This window comes from Phocoena sinus, chromosome 21, assembly GCF_008692025.1.
Source record: "Phocoena sinus isolate mPhoSin1 chromosome 21, mPhoSin1.pri, whole genome shotgun sequence".
Taxonomy (NCBI): domain Eukaryota; kingdom Metazoa; phylum Chordata; class Mammalia; order Artiodactyla; family Phocoenidae; genus Phocoena; species Phocoena sinus.
Genome location: NC_045783.1, coordinates 29,965,139 through 29,983,866, shown reverse-complemented (window position 1 = coordinate 29,983,866; position 18,728 = coordinate 29,965,139). Strand labels below are relative to the sequence as shown.

General features: G+C 49.9%; 1 protein-coding gene and 1 long non-coding RNA gene across 6 annotated transcripts in view; one reads left to right on the top strand and one right to left on the bottom strand.

Moving 5' to 3' along the window:
- Nucleotides 1–765, bottom strand: part of ASH2L (ASH2 like, histone lysine methyltransferase complex subunit) — a 28,199-nt gene extending 27,434 nt beyond the window's left edge. For 2 of the 5 annotated variants that reach the window (XM_032618454.1, XM_032618455.1), the window contains exon 1: nucleotides 73–422. In XM_032618454.1, the coding sequence (XP_032474345.1) occupies nucleotides 73–260 (188 nt within the window). In that variant the 5' untranslated portion in view covers nucleotides 261–422. Of the gene's footprint in view, nucleotides 1–72 lie in introns of all 5 variants that reach the window. The other 3 variants (XM_032618453.1, XM_032618452.1, XM_032618451.1) reach the window with 3 other exon arrangements.
- LOC116746771 lies at nucleotides 465–3,632 on the top strand. Its single transcript, XR_004347867.1, has 2 exons — nucleotides 465–928; nucleotides 3,460–3,632. It is a non-coding gene; the product is annotated as an uncharacterized LOC116746771 (long non-coding RNA).
- The last annotated feature ends 15,096 nt before the right edge of the window (nucleotides 3,633–18,728 follow it).

The following is an 18,728-nucleotide window of genomic DNA, read 5'->3' as shown; positions in this document are numbered from 1 at the left end:
AGGGGCGGGCCTCCCTCCCCTCCCCCCTCGTCCCCCTCCCTCCCTCTGTCCTTGGGCTGCAGGACGTCTCACCCGCTTTCGGCCTCTCCAGAGCCAGGCTCCGCGGCTGGAGCAGCAGACGTCCCCTCCCCGGCCGGAGCGGCTGCTACCGCTACTACCGGCTTCGTTTCCCCTTCTTCTGCCGGTGTTGCATTTGCAGCCACTGCCGGGCCGGGTCCTGCATTCACCCCCAGGCCGGGTACGGTTCCCGCCGCCGCCATCACTGCCGCCTCCCAGACTTCTCGCGAGAATACTGTCTGCGTCTCGCGCGAGTCGCTCACTGGCCCTCTAGCCTTCAAATAGTAAAGATTCTCAGTGAGTACACGGCCTGCCAAGGGAAGGCGCGCTCTAAGCCGACGCTTTAAGGTCGGCAGGGCAGACAGAGGTGGGCGGGGCCTCGGGGCTGGGTAGCTACAGACCGAGCCACGTGAAGGCGGAGGAGATGAGATTACTCGTTGGATTTCCTCTAGGACTCACTTCATTTCAGGGTGGACGCTGCGCATTTTCGTGACCGGGACGAAATCACCGCGCGGATGAGGCGCCTTGAGAGCGCTGGCAGCCTAGAGGCTTTGAAGGCTGTGATGTGCATTGCAGACTTTCCTCACCGTTAGACGTGGGAAACGTCTTCCCGCCCAGAAGTAGTTTGTTGTACTGCCCTCGTGATCTGCCACTTTGAGCAGGTTTCCTAGTGGCGTCTGGAGATGGGCGGCTTAATTTTGTGACTTTAAAATTAATTGAAAATTTAAATCAAAAAAGTAATTGGGGAATTCCGTGGTTAGGATTCGGCGCTTTCACCGTGGAGGCCCAGGTTTAATCCCTGGTCAGGGAACTGAGATACCGCAAGCCGCACAACACGGCCAAAACAAAATAACAACAAAAAAAGTAATTGGTAAGAGATCACCATGTGATTTGGCATAGAACTTTGAAGTCGTTGAAAGAATTGAGTTGAACTGATTTCTAAATGGGAATCTGCTTGTTTATGTAAACAGAGGTTGTCAGCTCTTATATCTATAAACACGAAAAATAGGAATAGAATTGATGCTGAACCTGTCTCATTCTAGCAGTAGCGATATTCATGGATATATGGATTAACTGAAAATCGAATCCTCAGTCTCATTAAGAATTGCATCTCTAATACAATTTTAATTTTTATGTTTAGTAATCAAAATGTATACTATGTTTATTCGATCAGTTGTATACTGATAATTGACTGAAGAAATATTTTAACACTAGAGATTTATGGTCACAGAAAGTATATAAAAATTTAATTTCAACTTTTATACATATTTTTATTGCAGAGAAGTATTTAGCCTTTAGTAAAAAAAGATATATACACATATGTATTAATTACCTATATATTTTTATATGTGGGTGCATATATATATGTTCCATTTTATCTTATGAAGGAAGAAGAACGGAAATAAGATGATGTAAAATTTCCAGCTATTAAAGAAATCTTGTTCATGTATTTTTTGTTTTTTTTAAGTATACTCTTCAGTGGTTTTTATTTTGCTTTTTAAGTTTTTTTTTTAATGTGGACCATTTTTTTTTTTAAGTCTTTATCGAATTTGTTACGATATTGCTTCTTTTTAGGTTTTGGTTTTCTGGCCGCAAGGCATGTGGGATCTTAGGTCCCGGACCAGGGATTGAACCCGCACCCCCTGCATTGGAAGGCAAAGTCTTACACTGGACCTCCAAGGAAGTCCCTGTTTTTGGGGGTTTTTTTGGCGGTACCGCATGGCTTGTGGGATCTTAGTTCCCTGACCAGGGATTGAACCCAGGCCCTGGCAATGGAAGTGCCAAGTCCTAACCACTGGACTGCCAGGGAATTCCCTATATCTTTTTTTTTTTTAATGCCAGTAGTGACACACTAAATCGATTTGATGACCCAAATTTGAAAAACACTGGTATAGCATTGTTTTCAAAGGGCAGTGGTCTGGGGATTGAACCCTGGACAGCATCTGCATTTTAAATGAAAGTCATGAATGATCTGAAACCAAGTCCCCCTAAAACCGAGTTCCCTTACTCAATTTATGATTAATCTCTCTATCTAAAACTTCATTCCCTTTCTTGTCCCCTCTGAGCTCAATTCCTTGTTTACTGAACAGTAATCAACCAGAGTCAGATGATTAAAATTGCTGTGGTCAATAACATCGTTAATGTACTAAAATTGCTATTATAGACATCACCATTAACGTACAAACTCAGATTGTTTCTCCAGGGCAAGATGAGCTAATAGACCCTGGCCACAGAATGTAAACCAGAGACATTCTGACTCTCGAAACTATGATTAAGAACCAGTGTTGTTTTTTTTTTTTTTTTTTTGCGGTACGCGGGCCTTTCACTGTTGTGGCCCCAGATGCGCAGGCTCAGCGGCCATGGCTCATGGGCCCAGCTGCTCTGCGGCATGTGGGATCCTCCCGGGCCGGGGCACGATCCCGCATCCCCTGCATCGGCAGGCGGACTCTCAACCACTGCGCCACCAGGGAAGCCCAGAACCAGTGTTCTTAATCAAAATGTGAAATGTCACAAGACAGTGTTTAATCCCAGCCTCTTTGGTCTTCCCCTTTAAAACACCCCAGACTCAAAGACCAAGTTGGAGAGTGGATCTGCAGCTTGTCTCCCACTCCCTCATTTGGTGCCCTGCAATAAATGCTGTATTTTCCTTCACCACATCCTGGTGTTGGTAGATTGAATTTGCTTCACGTTTGGCCAGCAGACCTAACTTTAGTTTGGTAACATTCATTTTAAAAGTCCTAAATGATTTCAATGGAGTAATAGAGTGGTGGGGGCAGAATTCACATTGCAATGGATTGAGAAGTGAATAGAGGGCTGGAAGTAGAAATAGCTGTGTAGACAAATCTTCCCACCTTTTCCTTTTACCTCTATAAAGAGAAAACCTGAGTCAATAGGGAAAAATGTCAACACCTGCTAAATTTGCTAGTCTGTTGCATGATGTCTTGATGTCTCATGGCAGAAAGAATTCAGTGAGAAACAAAGTGATAGGTAAGAAGTGGATTTATTTAGAGAGAAACACACTCCACAGACAGAGGGCCATGTGGGCCATGTCAGAAGGTGAGAGCAGCCCCTAGGGTACAGGGTTGTCAGTTGTTATAGGGGTGGGTAATTTCATAGGCTTATGAAAGGGAGGACTATTCCAAGTATTTTGGGGAAGGGGCGGATATTTCCAGGAATTGGGCCACCGCCCCCTTTTTGACCTTTATGGTTGGCCTTGGAACTGTCATGGCACCCGTGGGTGTGTTACAATGAGTCTATTCAGAAGCTCAAGGTCTAGTGGAAGTCAACTTGTCCGCCATCTTGGACCGCCATCTTGGACCTGTTCTAATTAGTTTATGTCGTGTCCCTGGGCTATGTCATTCTTTTAAAGATTGTGCCCTGCCCCCTTCTCTCCTGCTTCAGTTCCAGCAAGGAACCAGAACCTGTGCCATCAACATCCGGCATGAGTGAAATTGCAGCTTGCCCTCTGTTTCCTATTGCTGATGACCCTGCAGCTCTACCATCTCTCACCTCCACTCCCTCCTCCAGTCAGTAACTCTTCTTTTTTTTTTAAATAAATTTATTTATTTTATGTATTTATTTTTGGCTGTGTTGGGTTTTTGTTGCTGCATGCAGGCTTTCTCTAGTTGCACTGAGCAGGGGCTGCTCTTTGTTCCGGTGTGCGGGCTTCTCACTGCGGTGGCTTCTCTTGTTGCCGAGCGTGGGCTCTAGGCCCGCGGGCTTCAGTAGTTGTGGCTCGCGGACTTAGCTGCTCCGTGGCATGTGGGATCTTCCCGGACCAGGGCTCGAACCCATGTCCCCTGCATCGGCAGGCAGATTCTTAACCAGTGTGCCACCAGGGAAGCCCCTCAGTAACTCTTCTTGTCTGTTCATTCAGTGCCAGCCCCTGTGTGGCAGCTGTTGTACTGGACTACTGTACTTTTCAAGGTATTGTACTGGAAGATTAAACATGTTTTCTTTATTTTTTGTTTGTTTTTTATGTATTATTTGTGTGAAAAGTAGTATAAACCTATTACAGTACAGCACTATATGGATGATTGTGTTAGTTGGGTACCTAGGCTAACTTTGTTGGACTTATGAACAAATTGGACTTACGAATGCACCCTCGGAACAGAACTTGTTCGTATGTAGGGGACTTACTGTAATAATGATCTTAAGGGAACAAAAGGACAAACTTAACAGGCAAGAGAATTAACAATGGCAAAGATAACAAATCAGATGTAAAGACTCCCAGTTCTACTTCAATGGTAAGGACTAGCCTAAAGCACTGTCTTGAGCTGTTTTGCAGAATTTAAATCCCTCTTCAAGTGCTCAATCACCAGATCAACTGGAACCTAAGGGGTGATGATGTTGACCTTTTCTGACCCTCCTGACTTCAATCAACTAAAGCTTGGACTGTCCACTGCTCAAGCCCCTTCATGAACATGCACGTACCCTTAGGTTAAAACTTTCCCAGTTTTGCTATTTGGAAACACTACTTTGAGAAAGATCCCTGGTGTTCTCTTTACTTGATACAAGTACTAAGTCCTTCCTTCTTCTTATCTTTGGCTTGGTTATATCTTACGGCTCGACATCCACCAAGAGGAGACCCAGTTTTCAGGTAACACCAGGACAGGTTTTTTTGTTTTGTTTTATTTTATTTTTATTTTTATTTTTTGGCGGTATGCGGGCCTCTCACTGCTGTGGCCTCTCCTGTTGCGGAGCACAGGCTCCGGACGCACAGGCTCAGCGGCCGTGGCTCACGGGCCCAGCCGCTCCACAGCATGTGGGATCCTCCCGGACCGGGGCACGAACCCATGTCCCCTGCATCGGCAGGCAGACTCTCAACCACTGCGCCACCAGGGAAGCCCTGTTTTGTTTTATTTTTGTTTTTGTTTTGGCCGCGTGGCTTGTGGGATCTCAGTTCCCCAACCAGGGATTGAACCTGGGCCCCAGCAGTGAAAACCTGGAATCCTAACCATTAGGCCACAAGGGAACTCCCGAGACAGGTATTAAAGTGAACTAACCTACTGAAACCTAGTCCCCCAAAACCGAGTTCCCCAGCCGAGTTTATGGTTAACCTCTGTATCCAAAACTTTATTCCCTCCCTTTCTTGTCCTGTACCTGTTCCCCTAAAGATTGAGGAGCATCACAGAAAAGGGGGATTGAAACTGCCAGGGTACAAAAGCCTTTCCCTCCCCCCACCCCCCGCTTCTTTTTTTTTTTTTTTTTTGGCTGTGCTGCGTGGCTTAGCAAGATTTTCATTCCCGACCAGGGATCAAACCCGTGCCCCCTGCAGGGGAAGGGGAAGCGCAAGGTCCTAACCACTGGACCACCAGGAAATTCCCCTCCCCCACTTCTTTTTGTAGGAAAAGGCTTTAGTCTCCTCCACCTTCCCTGAGTTCCAAAGACCACATTCAAGCAGTTATTAATTAGAGAAGTGAAGGAATGCAGAAGCAAAGGAAAAGCAGTCAAAAACAACAGTTCAGCCATGAAACAGAGTCCTAGTTCCTCCTCAAGGGATATACATCACAATCTGACACAGATCTTTGGGTTGTTTTTATAGGAACTAAGACCTCCCCCAACCCCACCACCCAGGTGGAGGATGGTGACTACTTGCTGAGACCCCAGACTGGTTGGAACCAGGAAGTTGATGATTGACATTCCTGGAACACCACTGTTACCTCACCACCACCCAATTAGGAGAAAGTGACACACCCCGCAGCCATCACCCCAGACGTTGCCTTTAAAAACTCTTCCCTGAAAACCATCTGGGAGTTTGGGTCTTCTGAGCACAAGCTGCCCATTCCTGCTGGGCCCTGCAATAAGCCTTTCTCTGCTCCAAACGCTGATGGTTTTGGTTTGTATGGCCTCACTGTGTGTTGGGTACGTGAACTTGGGTTCAACAACACTATTTCTGTCACCTTTGGAGCAGAGAAAAAATGGTCCAGACCCTTAAGGAACTGAGGATTTTCTTCTCATTTAAAAGGAAAACAGAGATACATGTGAACTGAACTGGATTCTAATTCTGCAGAAACTGACCCAAATCTGTGTCCATTTTACATCTCTGTGTCAGCACCTACACTCACCTCTTGCATGAATATTTTCTTGCTGTTCCCTCAGAAATGAATGAAGCTTTCCAGAAATTCCTACCACTTAACAACCCACTATTAGATCTGCCTCCTCCCAGGAGCCTGCCCTTAGTAAAATATAGTCATCCCTTGGAATCAGGGGGATTGGCTCCAGGGCCCCTGAGAAAACCAAAGTCTTCAGATGCTTAAGTCCCTTATATAAAATGCATACAACCTACACAAATCCTCCTGTACACTTTAAATCATCTCTATGTTACCCATAATACCTAATACAATGTAAGAGCTATGTATATAGTTGCTGGTGTATGAGATATTCAAGTTTTGCTCTTTAGAATTATCTGGAATTTTAAAAAGTATGTGTTTTTGATTTGCAGTTGGTCGAATCCACAGATGCAGACCCTGTTGATATGGAGGGCCAGCTGGAGTGGCTCAAGCAGTACTTCACAGAAGCCAGACATCTGGGGATGGGACCTGAGATTTCTAACAAGCTCCCAGGTGATGGCAAGGATGCTAGGCTGAGGATCACGCTTGGAGTAGCAGGGAGCAGAGTGTCTCTAGCTCTATTTCATCTCCCCACGAGCTTCTCTAATGTGCTCCTTTTCCAAAGTGTTACTGAGCCAAACTTGGGTCCGAAGTGAAGCCAATCTACTGACATCTCCTCCACCTGAGACTTTGGAACTCAGGGAAGGTGTGGTGGTGAAGGAGTGTAGCATTTACTGCAGGACACCAAGAAAGGAGTCCAAGGCAGCTAGTACTCAAAAGATCGAACTCCCAGATGGGTTTCAGGAAAGCATTTTTATTTTTTAAAAAATATTTATTTATTTGGTTGTACCAGGTCTTAGTTGCAGCATATGGGATCTAGTTCCCTGACCAGGGATCAAACCCAGGCCGCCTGCATGGGGAGCACAGAGTCTTAGTCACTGAACCACCAGGGAAGTCCCAGGAAAGCATTTTTAAAGGCAAGATGAGGAAGGGGAAGTCCCAGGGTGCACAGTTCTCTGATTGGCCAGGGTGGTGTCACAGGGGTTAACAATCCTTAGGCTCCAGCAGGGCTGGGGGCTACGTGCTCATGGTCATCAAGTAGTTAATTTCTTCCATTTGGTGGTGGTTTTAGCGTCTGGAAAACAACTCAGGAAATGTGTGCCAGATACTGTTATCTAGGTGCTTCACAGAGGAGCTAAAGCAGAGGATATGGGGGAGGGGTTCTGTCCTGGGAAGGCCCCATAACATCCTGCTTGGTTACAACAGGGCTTTGTTTAAAACTCACAATAACTAACCCTGCTTAGCTATTACTTGATGTAGCAGAAGAGTTCTGAAATCGTAAATTTCCCCTCTTTTCCCTCTTTAGTCTTCTTGCCACACTCCTTCCCTCTCTCCCTTTCCACAAAGTGTATAACCCTGGCTTTGCATTAGAATCACCTGGGGCGCTTAAAACAAAAAAGACATGGGCGTCCCTGGTGGCGCAGTGGTTGAGAGTCCGCCTGCCAATGCAGGGTACACGGGCTCCTGCCCCGGTCTGGGAAGGTGCCACATGCCGCGGAGCGGCTGGGCCCGTGAGCCATGGCCGCTGAGCCTGCGCGTCCGGAGCCTGTGCTCCGCAACGGGAGAGACCACAACAGTGAGAGGCCCACATACCGCCAAAAAAAAAAAAAAAAAAAAAAAAAGAAAAGACAGTGGGCTTCCCTGGTGGCGCAGTGGTTGAGAATCTGCCTGCTAATGCAGGGGACACGGGTTTGAGCCCTGGTCTGGGAGGATCCCACATGCCGCGGATCAACTAGGCCCGTGAGCCACAACTACTGAGCCTTCGCGTCTGGAGCCTGTGCTCCGCAACAAGAGAAGCCGTGGTAGTAAGAGGCCCGCGCACCGCGATGACGAGTGGTCCCCGCTTGCCACAACTAGAGAAAGCCCTCGCACAGAAACGAAGACCCAACACAGCAAAAATTAATTAATTAATTAATAAACTCCTACTCCCAACATCTTATTAAAAAAAAAGACAATACCCTTTGGACAATATAACTGAACCCTGTAAAAGAGGGATCCAGAAACTGAGAGCGTTAAAAAAGCTTCCCACGTGGTTCTAACGTGCCTCCAGGAGAAAGCGCTGCATGAAAAAGAAATAGCCTTTACAGGGACTTCCGTGGTGGCCCAGTGGTTAGGACTCTGCGCTTCCATTGCTGGCGGCGCTGGTTTGATCCCCGATTGGGGAACTAAGATCTCGCAAGCCGTGCGGCAAAAATAAACCCCTATAACACATGTTCTTAGAAGAACAGAAAGGACGCTGCACATAACTAAGATGTTTGGGGTAAATGCTTTTTCCTCCCACACGAAGAGATTACCCGGGAGATGAGAAAGGGGTGGGCCATGACTATGTAGTAAGTCCAGATAGACTGGGACTCAGCCTTGCGGAGATGTGGGTGCCCTGGTGTGGCCCAGAGGAGGCAGGAAGACTCCCGTGTCCTCTAACCTGGTCCATACGTAGCGGAGGGAGCAGCCGGAGCTGAAGGGCCAAGGCTTCAATGACACACGTGGGCCCATAACTGGATACCAGGTGGGACGAGGGAAGGCTCGGTGGATGCCTAAATGCATAGATAGCATCAAGCACCAGCTGCCCGGACCCTGACACCTGCAACCCTGTCCCCAGGAAGAGAGAGGAGCCTCAAATGAAGCCTGGATGTACCACCCGCAACAGAACACAGTTCACAAGAAATTCTGTGTTGGATTATACAAAGAAATGTAAAGAGATTGTAATGAGAAATTAGGTTGGATTATGTGGATGAAAAATGTCACCTGCCACATCAGTAGACAAAGGATGTTGCAGCCATCAAATTATAGCCGCCCCAGCTGTGCACCCTGAGGGGCTTTAGGATGGAGAAAGCAGGATGCTGGCCCTAGATAGCTAAGCTAAGGGGCATATCAAAGGAGTGATTTCAGTGAGCCCAGACTCTTGCATCACGCGTGCACAGAAAAGCACACTAAATTCATTAACTCGAGATGTCTGGTTTTCTTTAATTAACAATAATCTTTTACTTTTTCATTTTTGGCTGCGTTGGGTCTTTGTTGCTGTGCACAAGTGTTTTTCTCTAGTGGTGAGCGGGGGCTACTCTTCGTTGCGGTGCACGGGCTTCTCATTGTGGTGGCTTCTCGTTGCGGAGCACGGGCTCTAGGTGCTTGGGCTTCAGTAGTTGTGGCATGTGGGCTCAGCAGTTGTGGCTCACGGGCTCTAGAGCGCAGGCTCAGTAGTTGTGGCACACGGGCTTAGTTGCTCCGCGGCACGTGGGATCTTCCCGGACCAGGGCTCGAACCCGTGTCCCCTGCATTGGCAGGCGGATTCTTAACCACTGTGCCGCCAGGGAAGTCCCAACAGTAATCTTTTGATGTTCCGACTACGGGGTCTTTGTTGCAAAAACTCCTACATACCCTGGCTCTTCCCTTACCTCTTCAGAGCAGTCCCTCAGAACTATCTGAGAGGCTGGCTTCTGAGCTTAAGTCCTCAGTTTCGTCTGCAAAATAAAACATACTTCTCAACTTTTAGGTTGTGCATTTTTTTCAGTCGACAGTTATAAAAAGATATATTCCTTGCCATCTTGAGCTGTGGACCAAGAATTACATCCATGACACTGGCAAAGATGAAAGTGTTTGCCCTCCAGAAGAACTGTATGTGTACTTTATAGAGAGGATTCTGGACTCCCAAAGGCTTCAGTGTCTTACGGAGAGAACTTGTACGGAAACAAGCATGCCCCATCCCTGTACCAGCCTTTGCCAAAAGTCTCTGGATACTTTCCTTAAAAAGTGCAGTTGGTTAGATGCCCAGAACCCTAGATTCCTAGGGTTCCCCCTGCTCTCCCCCGCCCCACCCCATGCCCCAGTGGTTTTTTAATCCTCTATAAAGCAAAACAAAGCACTCTGTGTTCCTTGTAATTGTCCGAAAGATGAAGGTAATTATTGTGGTGTTTCATCTCACTGGAGCATTCCTTTAGTCTCTGCTGGAGCTCTTGGACCTTAATCTCTAGTGTTTATAAATTGAGTTGACTAAAGACTCCTGATTACTTCCAGTAACCAGGTATCTGGGTCCTACTCAACACATTTAAAAAGAGTTCTATCCTTCCTTTTATTAGAAAGAGGTAATTCTCCATGTGGGTAGGGATTTTTATCTATTTTGTTCACTGATGTATCCCAGACACCTAGCCCAATGGCTGGCACATAGAAGACACTCAAGAAATGTTTGTTGATGAACGGTATTGCATTTCTCTCCTATGAATGAGGCTTGTCTCACTGTGAGGCCAAAGTTGTCACCAATCCTTGGGGAAAGCAGCCCAGAGGGTTCAGTAACGGGCTCCTCTGGCATCTGAGAAGTTTGGAAACAAGTTGTCTTTGTCTATCCGAGGACACAGGGGCACCGACCGGCTGGTTCTCCACTCTGGCCCTTGTCGTGGATGTAGGCTTGCTGTGATAGGCTTGGATGAGCGGAGCTGATGTTGTCAAGTTACGTAGCTCAGCAGTTTTTAAAGTGCATTCCCAGGACTGGCAGCATCAGCCTCATCTGGGGACTTATTAGAAATAAAAATTCTCAGGCTCCACTGCAAGACCTAGAATCAGAAACTCAGGGGGTTCCACCCAGCGACCTGTGTCTTACCAAGCCCTCCAGGTCATTCTGATACCCTCTAAAGTTGAGAAGCGCTGGGACTTCCCTGGTGCTCCAGTGGTTAAGACTCTGCGCTTCCACTGCAAGGGGTGCAGGCTCGTCACCTGGTCAGGGAACTAAGATCCCGCAGGCCGGGCTTCCCTGGTGGCGCAGTGGTTGAGAGTCTGCCTGCCGATGCAGGGGACGCGGGTTCGTGCCCCGGTCCGGGAAGATCCCACATGCCGCGGAGCGGCTGCGCCCATGAGCCATGGCCGCTGAGCCTGCGCGTCCGGAGCCTGTGCTCCGCAATGGAAGATCCCGCAGGCCGTGTGGTGTGGCCCAGAAAAACTTGAGAAGCGCTGATGTGGCAGGGTGATAAGGAGGAACAGCGTTGGAAGCTCAGGTCCCATCCTGAGCGCTACGAGGGCATGGACCTACTGATGCTGGTACCAATTCCAGTGCGTGGGGAGAGGGTTCCCCCACACCACCAGGCAATTCTCAGGGTGACCTACAATTTAATTCTGACACTGTCTACCTGGAGATGGCATCAGCTCCCACAGGTTAGGGTCTCAGTCCTACAAGACTGTCCCTCCTCCCCCACTTCAGACACCAACAGCGAGTCCACGTTGTCACCTGTGCCTCTGACCGACTGGGTAGAGATCAGAGGTTCCCACGCCCTGCACCCCACTCGGGTTCCATTAATTTGCCAGAGCAGCTGACAGAGCTCAGAGAAACTGTTTACTTCCAGATGGCAGGGATGCATAGGGCAAGGTGTGGGGAGAGGGTGCAGCGCTTCCGTGCTCTCACAGCACCCCACTCTCTCCACATCTCCCCACATCCTCACGAGCAAGGAAGCTCTCTGAACCCTCTCCTTCTGGGTTTTTATGGAGGCTTCATTACACAGGCATGATCGATTAATCACTGACCACTGGTGATTGCGTTCAGTCTCCAGCCCCTCTCCCCTCAGGTCACGGGTGGGACCGAGAGTTCCAACCTTCTAATCACGTGATTGGCTCCCCTGGTGACCTGTGCCCAGCATCTTTAGATTTCACAAAGTCACCTCATTAACTTACCAGTAGACACCTGTATTACTCTCATCACAGGAAATTCCAAGGGTCTTAGGAGCTCTGCTTTAGGACTGGGACGAAGATTATTTATTTATTTATGCCACACAGCGTGGATTGAGGGACACCCAGGCCCTCGGCAGTGAAGGCACCAAGCCCTAACCACTGGACCACCAGGGAACTCCCCGTATTTATTTAAATCACAGCATGCAAACAAGATGCATCCCTCCTCCTCCAGTTCTTCCGGGAGCTCGTGATAGAGCCTGTTTAGAATGCGTGGGTTAGGCCCTAGGGAGTTTCTCCGGGGAGTCCCCATGGAAAGCTTTTTGTTGAAGGCCAGAAAGGTGGGCAGGGAAAGAGTGAGGGATTTTCCCTTGCTCTAGTCCTATCAAGTCCTAACCAGGCTGTGGTAGGTGGTTGTTCTGCTGGAATTGCGGGGCATGAGCTGTAGTGAGAAGCTGAGTGTAAAGGAAGCTGTGTGGTACAGGAACCCCCAACCATCTGGGGAAGGTCAAGAGGACAGCAGTTATCTGAGGAGACTCAAAGTAGGGGACACCTGAGAGTGAGCTTGCCTCATTCAGGTGTAGGAAGAGACGAAATTTTTTTTTTTTTTTGGCAAGGCTTGTAGGATTTTAGTTCCCTGAACAGGGATCAAACCGGGGCCACAGCAGTGAAAGTGCAGAATCCTAACCACTGGACCACCAGAGAATTCCTTTTTAATCCTTTTTTTTTTTTGGCTGGGCCACACGGCTTGCGGGATCTGTTCCCAGACCAGGGATCGAACCCATGCCCCCGGCAGAAGTGCGGAGTCCTAACCCCTGGAACGCCAGGGAAGTCCCAAGAGACAAAATCTTGACCTCCTTTCTTTCCCCTCCTCGACAAAAGGAAGGTTCTGAGTGAACCACCAACTTTCACGCAGTTACTCCAGGATTTAAGTGTTCATGATGCAGGCCCAAGAGCCAGGGTCCTCTGCTATCCCCTCCACCCTGAACCCAATTACCCCTCTGGTCACATACACGGTGTGTGGCACCCACATGTGAGTGTCACACACGCAGGCCAGCTGTCTCACGGGTCAGGATCAACAGCTCTCCCTCCTGTTTCCAATGACCCATCCTCAACCCTGCAGGTCTGGAGCAAGAAGCTGGAGTCTCCAGGAGGCATAGAGGAGCCAGTGGCTGGAGGTTCTGGTTGGAGGTGCTAAATAGGACATTCTGTCAACATTCTGTCACTGTTGAGTGGTGCTTCCAATAAATTTTTTGGGGGGCTGCATCACACGGTTTGTGGGATCTTAGCTCCCCAACTGGGGATCGAACTTGTGCCCCCTGCAGTGGAAGTGTGGAGTCTTAACCACTGAACCGCCAAGGAAGTCCCCAATTAAATCCTGACTACAGCGAAGAATGGTGCTGCCATCGTGTCCTCTGCGGTTGGAGCGCTTCCATACCTAGGGCTGAACAGGTGGAGGGGATGAACCACAGGACACACACTCTACAAAGTGCCCGCACACAAAGATCTCTTTTGCCCCTGGGCAGCGGGATGGCCCCTTGCCCGGAAAAGGCCAATCTAGGCTGCCATCTACACAGGTTCAGAGAGAGAAGAAGTTATACTACTCTCTCTCCCCAGATCGGACCAGGTCCAGTGGCATAACTGGTCAGTGAATTGAGTAAAAGCGTAGCAAGTTCATCAGGTTGCAGAGTATTTGGGTGTCAACACGCCTCTTGGCAGACATCAGAGCTTTCTAGCTTGCTGTAGAGGTCCCTCGTCTGTTAGAGGCTCAGCTTGGGAGCCAGGAGACACAGCTCTGGGTGGGCTTCCGGTGATTCTCGGAGGGCTCAGAAGCAGAAACTGTCCCAGGAGTTGGGGGATTGCCTGAGTGACAAGTACACTTATACCCAGGATTCCAATGCAAATCGGAACCTCTCCTACAGAGGCTCAGGAGTTTTTAACAGTTCCAAGTCCTGCCTGTCCTTTTGGAGGGCAGTCTTGCTTCTCCCAGGTTGGGGTGGACGGACTAGGAGAAGTTTGAACACAGGCACCACCCTTAGCTTTTCTTCACCTAAGGGAATGAATGGAACTGAGTCACTTTGAGAGGGATGCTCCCTTCCTTGTTTTAACGGAGTCTTCCAGCAGGAGGCAGCACTGAGTTGAATATCGTACCTGGAAACTAAAAACCTTCCTTCCTCTTCAGAACAAAATGACAGCTCAAAGTCTTCCTTTTACAACTGTCTCCCCGTGCTCTGGCCTCTGAACAGCTGGGGGAGGAGGGATGCACCTCTACTTTGGTCATGGGGCCTCCTCTCTGCCACTCTCCCTGCAGGACACGTTCAAGTCATACTCTTCAGAATGTGTGCATTCAAGAAAACCTATCCTTTTTTTTCTTTTTTTTTTAAACGTCGGCTGCACCGGGTCTCAGTTGCGGCAGGCACACTCCTTAGTTGCGGCATGCGTGTGGGATCTAGTTCCCTGACCAGGGATCCAACCCGGGCTCCCTGCACTGGGAGCGTGGAGTCTTGCCCACTGGACCACCAGGGAAGTCCCAAGAAAACCTAATCTTTAAGTGCCACACTTTTCTCCAATTAATCTGCAGCTTCCTTACCTTCTCACACTCCTTCAACCGGCTGCAGAGAGGAGAGAGGCTTTGTTCTAGTTAATTCCAGGAACTGAGGCGTCTGTTGCCTATCGCTGGGGTGCTGGCTCTTCCACACGGGATTAATTGTCCTGAAGCAAGGGGCGCGTGTCCCCTGAGGGGGGTCGGGGAGGCCTGGACTCGTTAAATCCTGAAGCTTATTTTGAGGAGGCCAGGTTTGTGATTTCAGCAATGAAAGCTGGATGCACAGAGCAAGAATCACACTTGCCTCAATTGCTAAAGGCATGTTGCCTCGCCAGGTCGGCTCTGGAAAGCAAGGCTTTGCTTTGCTCTCCAGTGCCTAAAACAGTGCCTGCACATAGGCACATGGTAGGTACTCGATAAATAACCTTTGCACAAATGAGAAGATGCCACCAATCTCCTAAAGCCCAGACCTCAGTTCCAACCAATATGGTACAAAGGGCATGGGTTTTGGGCTTCCCTGGTGGCGCAGTGGTTAAGAATCCGCCTGCCAATGCAGGGGACACGGGTTCGAGCCCTGGTCTGGGAAGATCCCACATGCCACGGAGCAACTAAGCCCGTGCACCACAACTACTGAGCCTGCGCTCTAGAGCCCGCGAGCCACAACTACTGAGCCCACATGCCACAACTACTGAAGCCCGCACACCTAGAGCCCATGCTCTGCAACAAGAGAAGCCACCGCAATGAGAAGCCCATGCACTGCAACGAAGAGTAGCCCCCGCTCACAACTAGAGAAAGCCCATGCACGGCAAGGAAGACCCATTGCAGCCAAAACATAAATATAAATTTATTTTTAAAAAAGCATGGGTTTTGGAGCTGGACAGAGTTGGAATCCTAATTCTGACACACACTAGCCATGGACATGTGTGAAATGGAAATAAAAACACTCACCTTATGTTATTGGGACCATAAATAAGATTGTAGTAAATCTCCAGACATAGCGAAGGCATTCGACCAGTTTTTCCCCTCAGTAATCTAATCCTATACTACTTCAGTTTACCTGGTGCTACCCAGCACTCTTCAGCCTCACACGACACCCTTACACACACCATGTCCATCCCAGACACACCCACGCTCACTGGTCCCCTCTGCGGCCTCCACGCCATCTGCACGCTCCGCCTGCTCCTGTCCCACTGGCCTGTCACTCTCAGTCACTGGCACTTCATCGCACCTCCTGGGATCGCTTCATACTTTCTCAGGTGTTTGTCTTGAAATTCTCTTGCGTCGCCTCAAGGCCTGGCATCCTGCCGCGTGTGCATGACGTTTAGCAAAGGCTCGTTAAATCAGAACGAGGGTGGACTCAGCTGGAAAAGACCCCGTGCTGGGTCTGTCGGTGAAGCCCGCCCTTCCTGAAGTACTGGTTTCAGACCATGGGACCTCGCGCTTGGCCCTGTGCCCTTGGGCCTTTTTTTGAGTCCTTTAGCGGTGACCATCACACTAGAGGGTACCAGTAGAAAGATGGCCTACGATGGAACCTCAGTCTGGCTACCTGGGAGTTGGAGGTATGCCCACAGCTGTGCCAACAGCAGTGGAGATTAGAAAAATCATTTGATCAGGCCCTACGCTCTGCTTGTGCTTGCTAGAAACATTCCCCAAGGTTCTGTTTTGGCCTTCTCACTGCTTACTCTGTGCCACCCCTAAACTGGCATTCCTCTCTGGGTCACTCAGACCATGATTTCCTCCACCTCACCAAGTGGTCAGAGGCTATACCTCTTCCCATCTGCACTACCCTCGGGTAGCCTCTTGATTCACATTCAGAAAACCCACCAGCTTTGACGTTCCTCCAGCTACTGTGCTCTCCTGCCCCTGTACCTCAGGCCATCCATGATCCAGGAAGGCCCCCCCTACATTAAAACCCTACCTGTCGGGCTTCCCTGGTGGCTCAGTGGTTAAGAATCCGCTTGCCAGTGCAGGGGACAGGGGTTTGAGCCCTGGTCCAGGAAGATTCCACATGCCGTGGAGCAACTAAGGCCGTGCGCCACAGCCACTGAGCCTGCACTCTAGAGCCTGCGAGCCACAACTACTGAGCCCACGCGCCACAACTTCTGAAGCCTGTGCACCTAGAGCCCGTGCCTCGCAACAAGAGAAGCCACCACAATGAGAAGCCCATGCACGGCAACGAAGAGCAGCCCCCGCTCGCCGCGACTAGAGAAAGCCCACGCCCAGCAATGAAGACCCAACGCAGCCAAAGATAAAATAAAATTTAAAAATAAATTTATTAAAAAAAAAACCCTACCTGTCCTACAAAATCCCTTCTCCTCCGTGAAGGTTCTCCTGTTCCCTTAACCCATGGCATCGACACAGCCTCCGCGCATTGGACAATCACGTCAGCATTGCTTTATGACATCCCTTGGTGTCCTTCTACCACTCACAGTACCCCTCATCTCTGGATCAGGTTGTAAGCTCGTTGGGAAACACACAGTGTAGCTTAATAGCTGTATTTTCCTGGTTCATAGCATGCGGCACCTGCCCCACAGTTGTCACTGGGTCCCCCGAATGCAAAAACAGAGCTTTTGGCGATGCCCGAGGGTGGGCAGGCCCAACTATGAAGGTTTCCTTGAATATCTCAGTGGATGTTAAATGGGACCACGGGGGCCTTATCTCCCCAACAAGATTTTAACTTCCTCGAGGACAAGGACTGTGTCACAGACCTTTGCCACTCCACAGCACCCAGCCAGGATGATGCTCAAGAAATACCTGGGTTTTCTGGAAGAGATACTTGTGTTCTGTGGGAAAGGCTCACAACTTGTGAAGAATGTTCTTATTGTCAGAGAGGCCAACTTTTTTTTTTTTCAGGTACGAGGGCCTCTCACTGTTGTGGCCTCTCCGGTTGCGGAGCACAGGCTCCGGACGCGCAGCCTCAGCGGCCATGGCTCACGGGCCCAGCCGCTCCGCGGCATGTGGGATCCTTCCGGACCGGGGCACGAACCCGTGTCCCCTGCATCGGCAGGCGGACTCTCAACCACTGCGCCACCAGGGAAGCCCCTGAGAGGCCAACTTTTATACTCTGTCCCTTGGATCCTGAGAGGCGGGACCAAGAAGGGGAATGCACTTGTGATCATGTAGACTTGTGAGCAAGGCCTCTGGTTGCATGTCAGAAGGGGAGAGGGAGACGCTTCTAGGGGAAAAGCTGAGGCATTGGGAAGACTGGGCCAATCTCTAGTTTGATCCTAGTTGGGGCTTTAGTTGCTGCCTTTGCTCAGGTGGTGGCCCCTCCACCATCTTACTCCCTAGCCATGGGAAAAGGATGTGCTGCATGCCTGGAGTCAACATGTCCCCACGGCCGGGTCCTTCTGCACACTGTCACCAGGCACAGGGATTCCAGCTGCCGTCACATTCTGTGCCAGGAGAGGAGACTCCAACTCAGCTATAGAAAAAAACCAGGCAAGGGGCTTCCCTGGTGGCGCAGTGGTTGGGAGTCCGCCTGCCGATGCAGGGGACGCGGGTTCGTGCCCCGGTCCGGGAAGATCCCACATGCCGCGGAGCGGCTGGGCCCGTGAGCCATGGCCGCTGAGCCTGCGTGTCCGGAGCCTGTGCTCCGCAACGGGAGAGGCCACAACAGTGAGAGGCCCGCGTACCGCAAAAAAAAAAACAAACAAAAAACAGGCAAGGGACCTGGCCACTAAGGCCTTCTGCTCCCCAAACGGCAGGTTGACAAGTGCTGAGTCCAGAGCTGGTGAGGTCCAGGTCAGCCATGCCCTCGCGGTCAAAGGCCATCCACCCCCCCCCCCCCCCCCCCCGCATACCCTGTGATGAGAAACACCTGCTGCTTCTCAGCAGGGACCTCTACCTGGCATTCAGGGCCCTTAGAAATCTGGCCCCCCTTTTTTGGTCATTCATAAAGCCACCCCTACCCTCACAAATTGCCCGCTCTGGCCAAAGCGGGGAACTTGATGTCTTGTCCTTGTACAGCCTGGTTCCCCAAGACCACCTGCCCTTGGCAACATGGGCCCCTGCCTCCCCCCAGCCAGTCGTTCTCAGGACCCAGCAGTAGCATCACCTCCATGAAGCCTCCCCTTGCATGGACCACTCGCTGGTTACCAACCCTATACAACCTCTTTTACGCTACCTTGTCTCATGGGCAAATCTTACATTTCAGTGAAATCCCCAAGGCAGAGAGCTTCTCACGTCCGTGTTCCCCTGGCAGCTCATACAAAGGGACACTTGACAGACACCAGGGGCACGTGGATCAGTAAGTCGATGTCAGCGGGGGGTCAGGCTCTCCTTCCCTTTGATGCTTTCAGGGAAGGGCCTGCAGAGCTAAGGTGACTGAGCCACTGGACACATTTGGGGGCGACACAGCCCAGAAA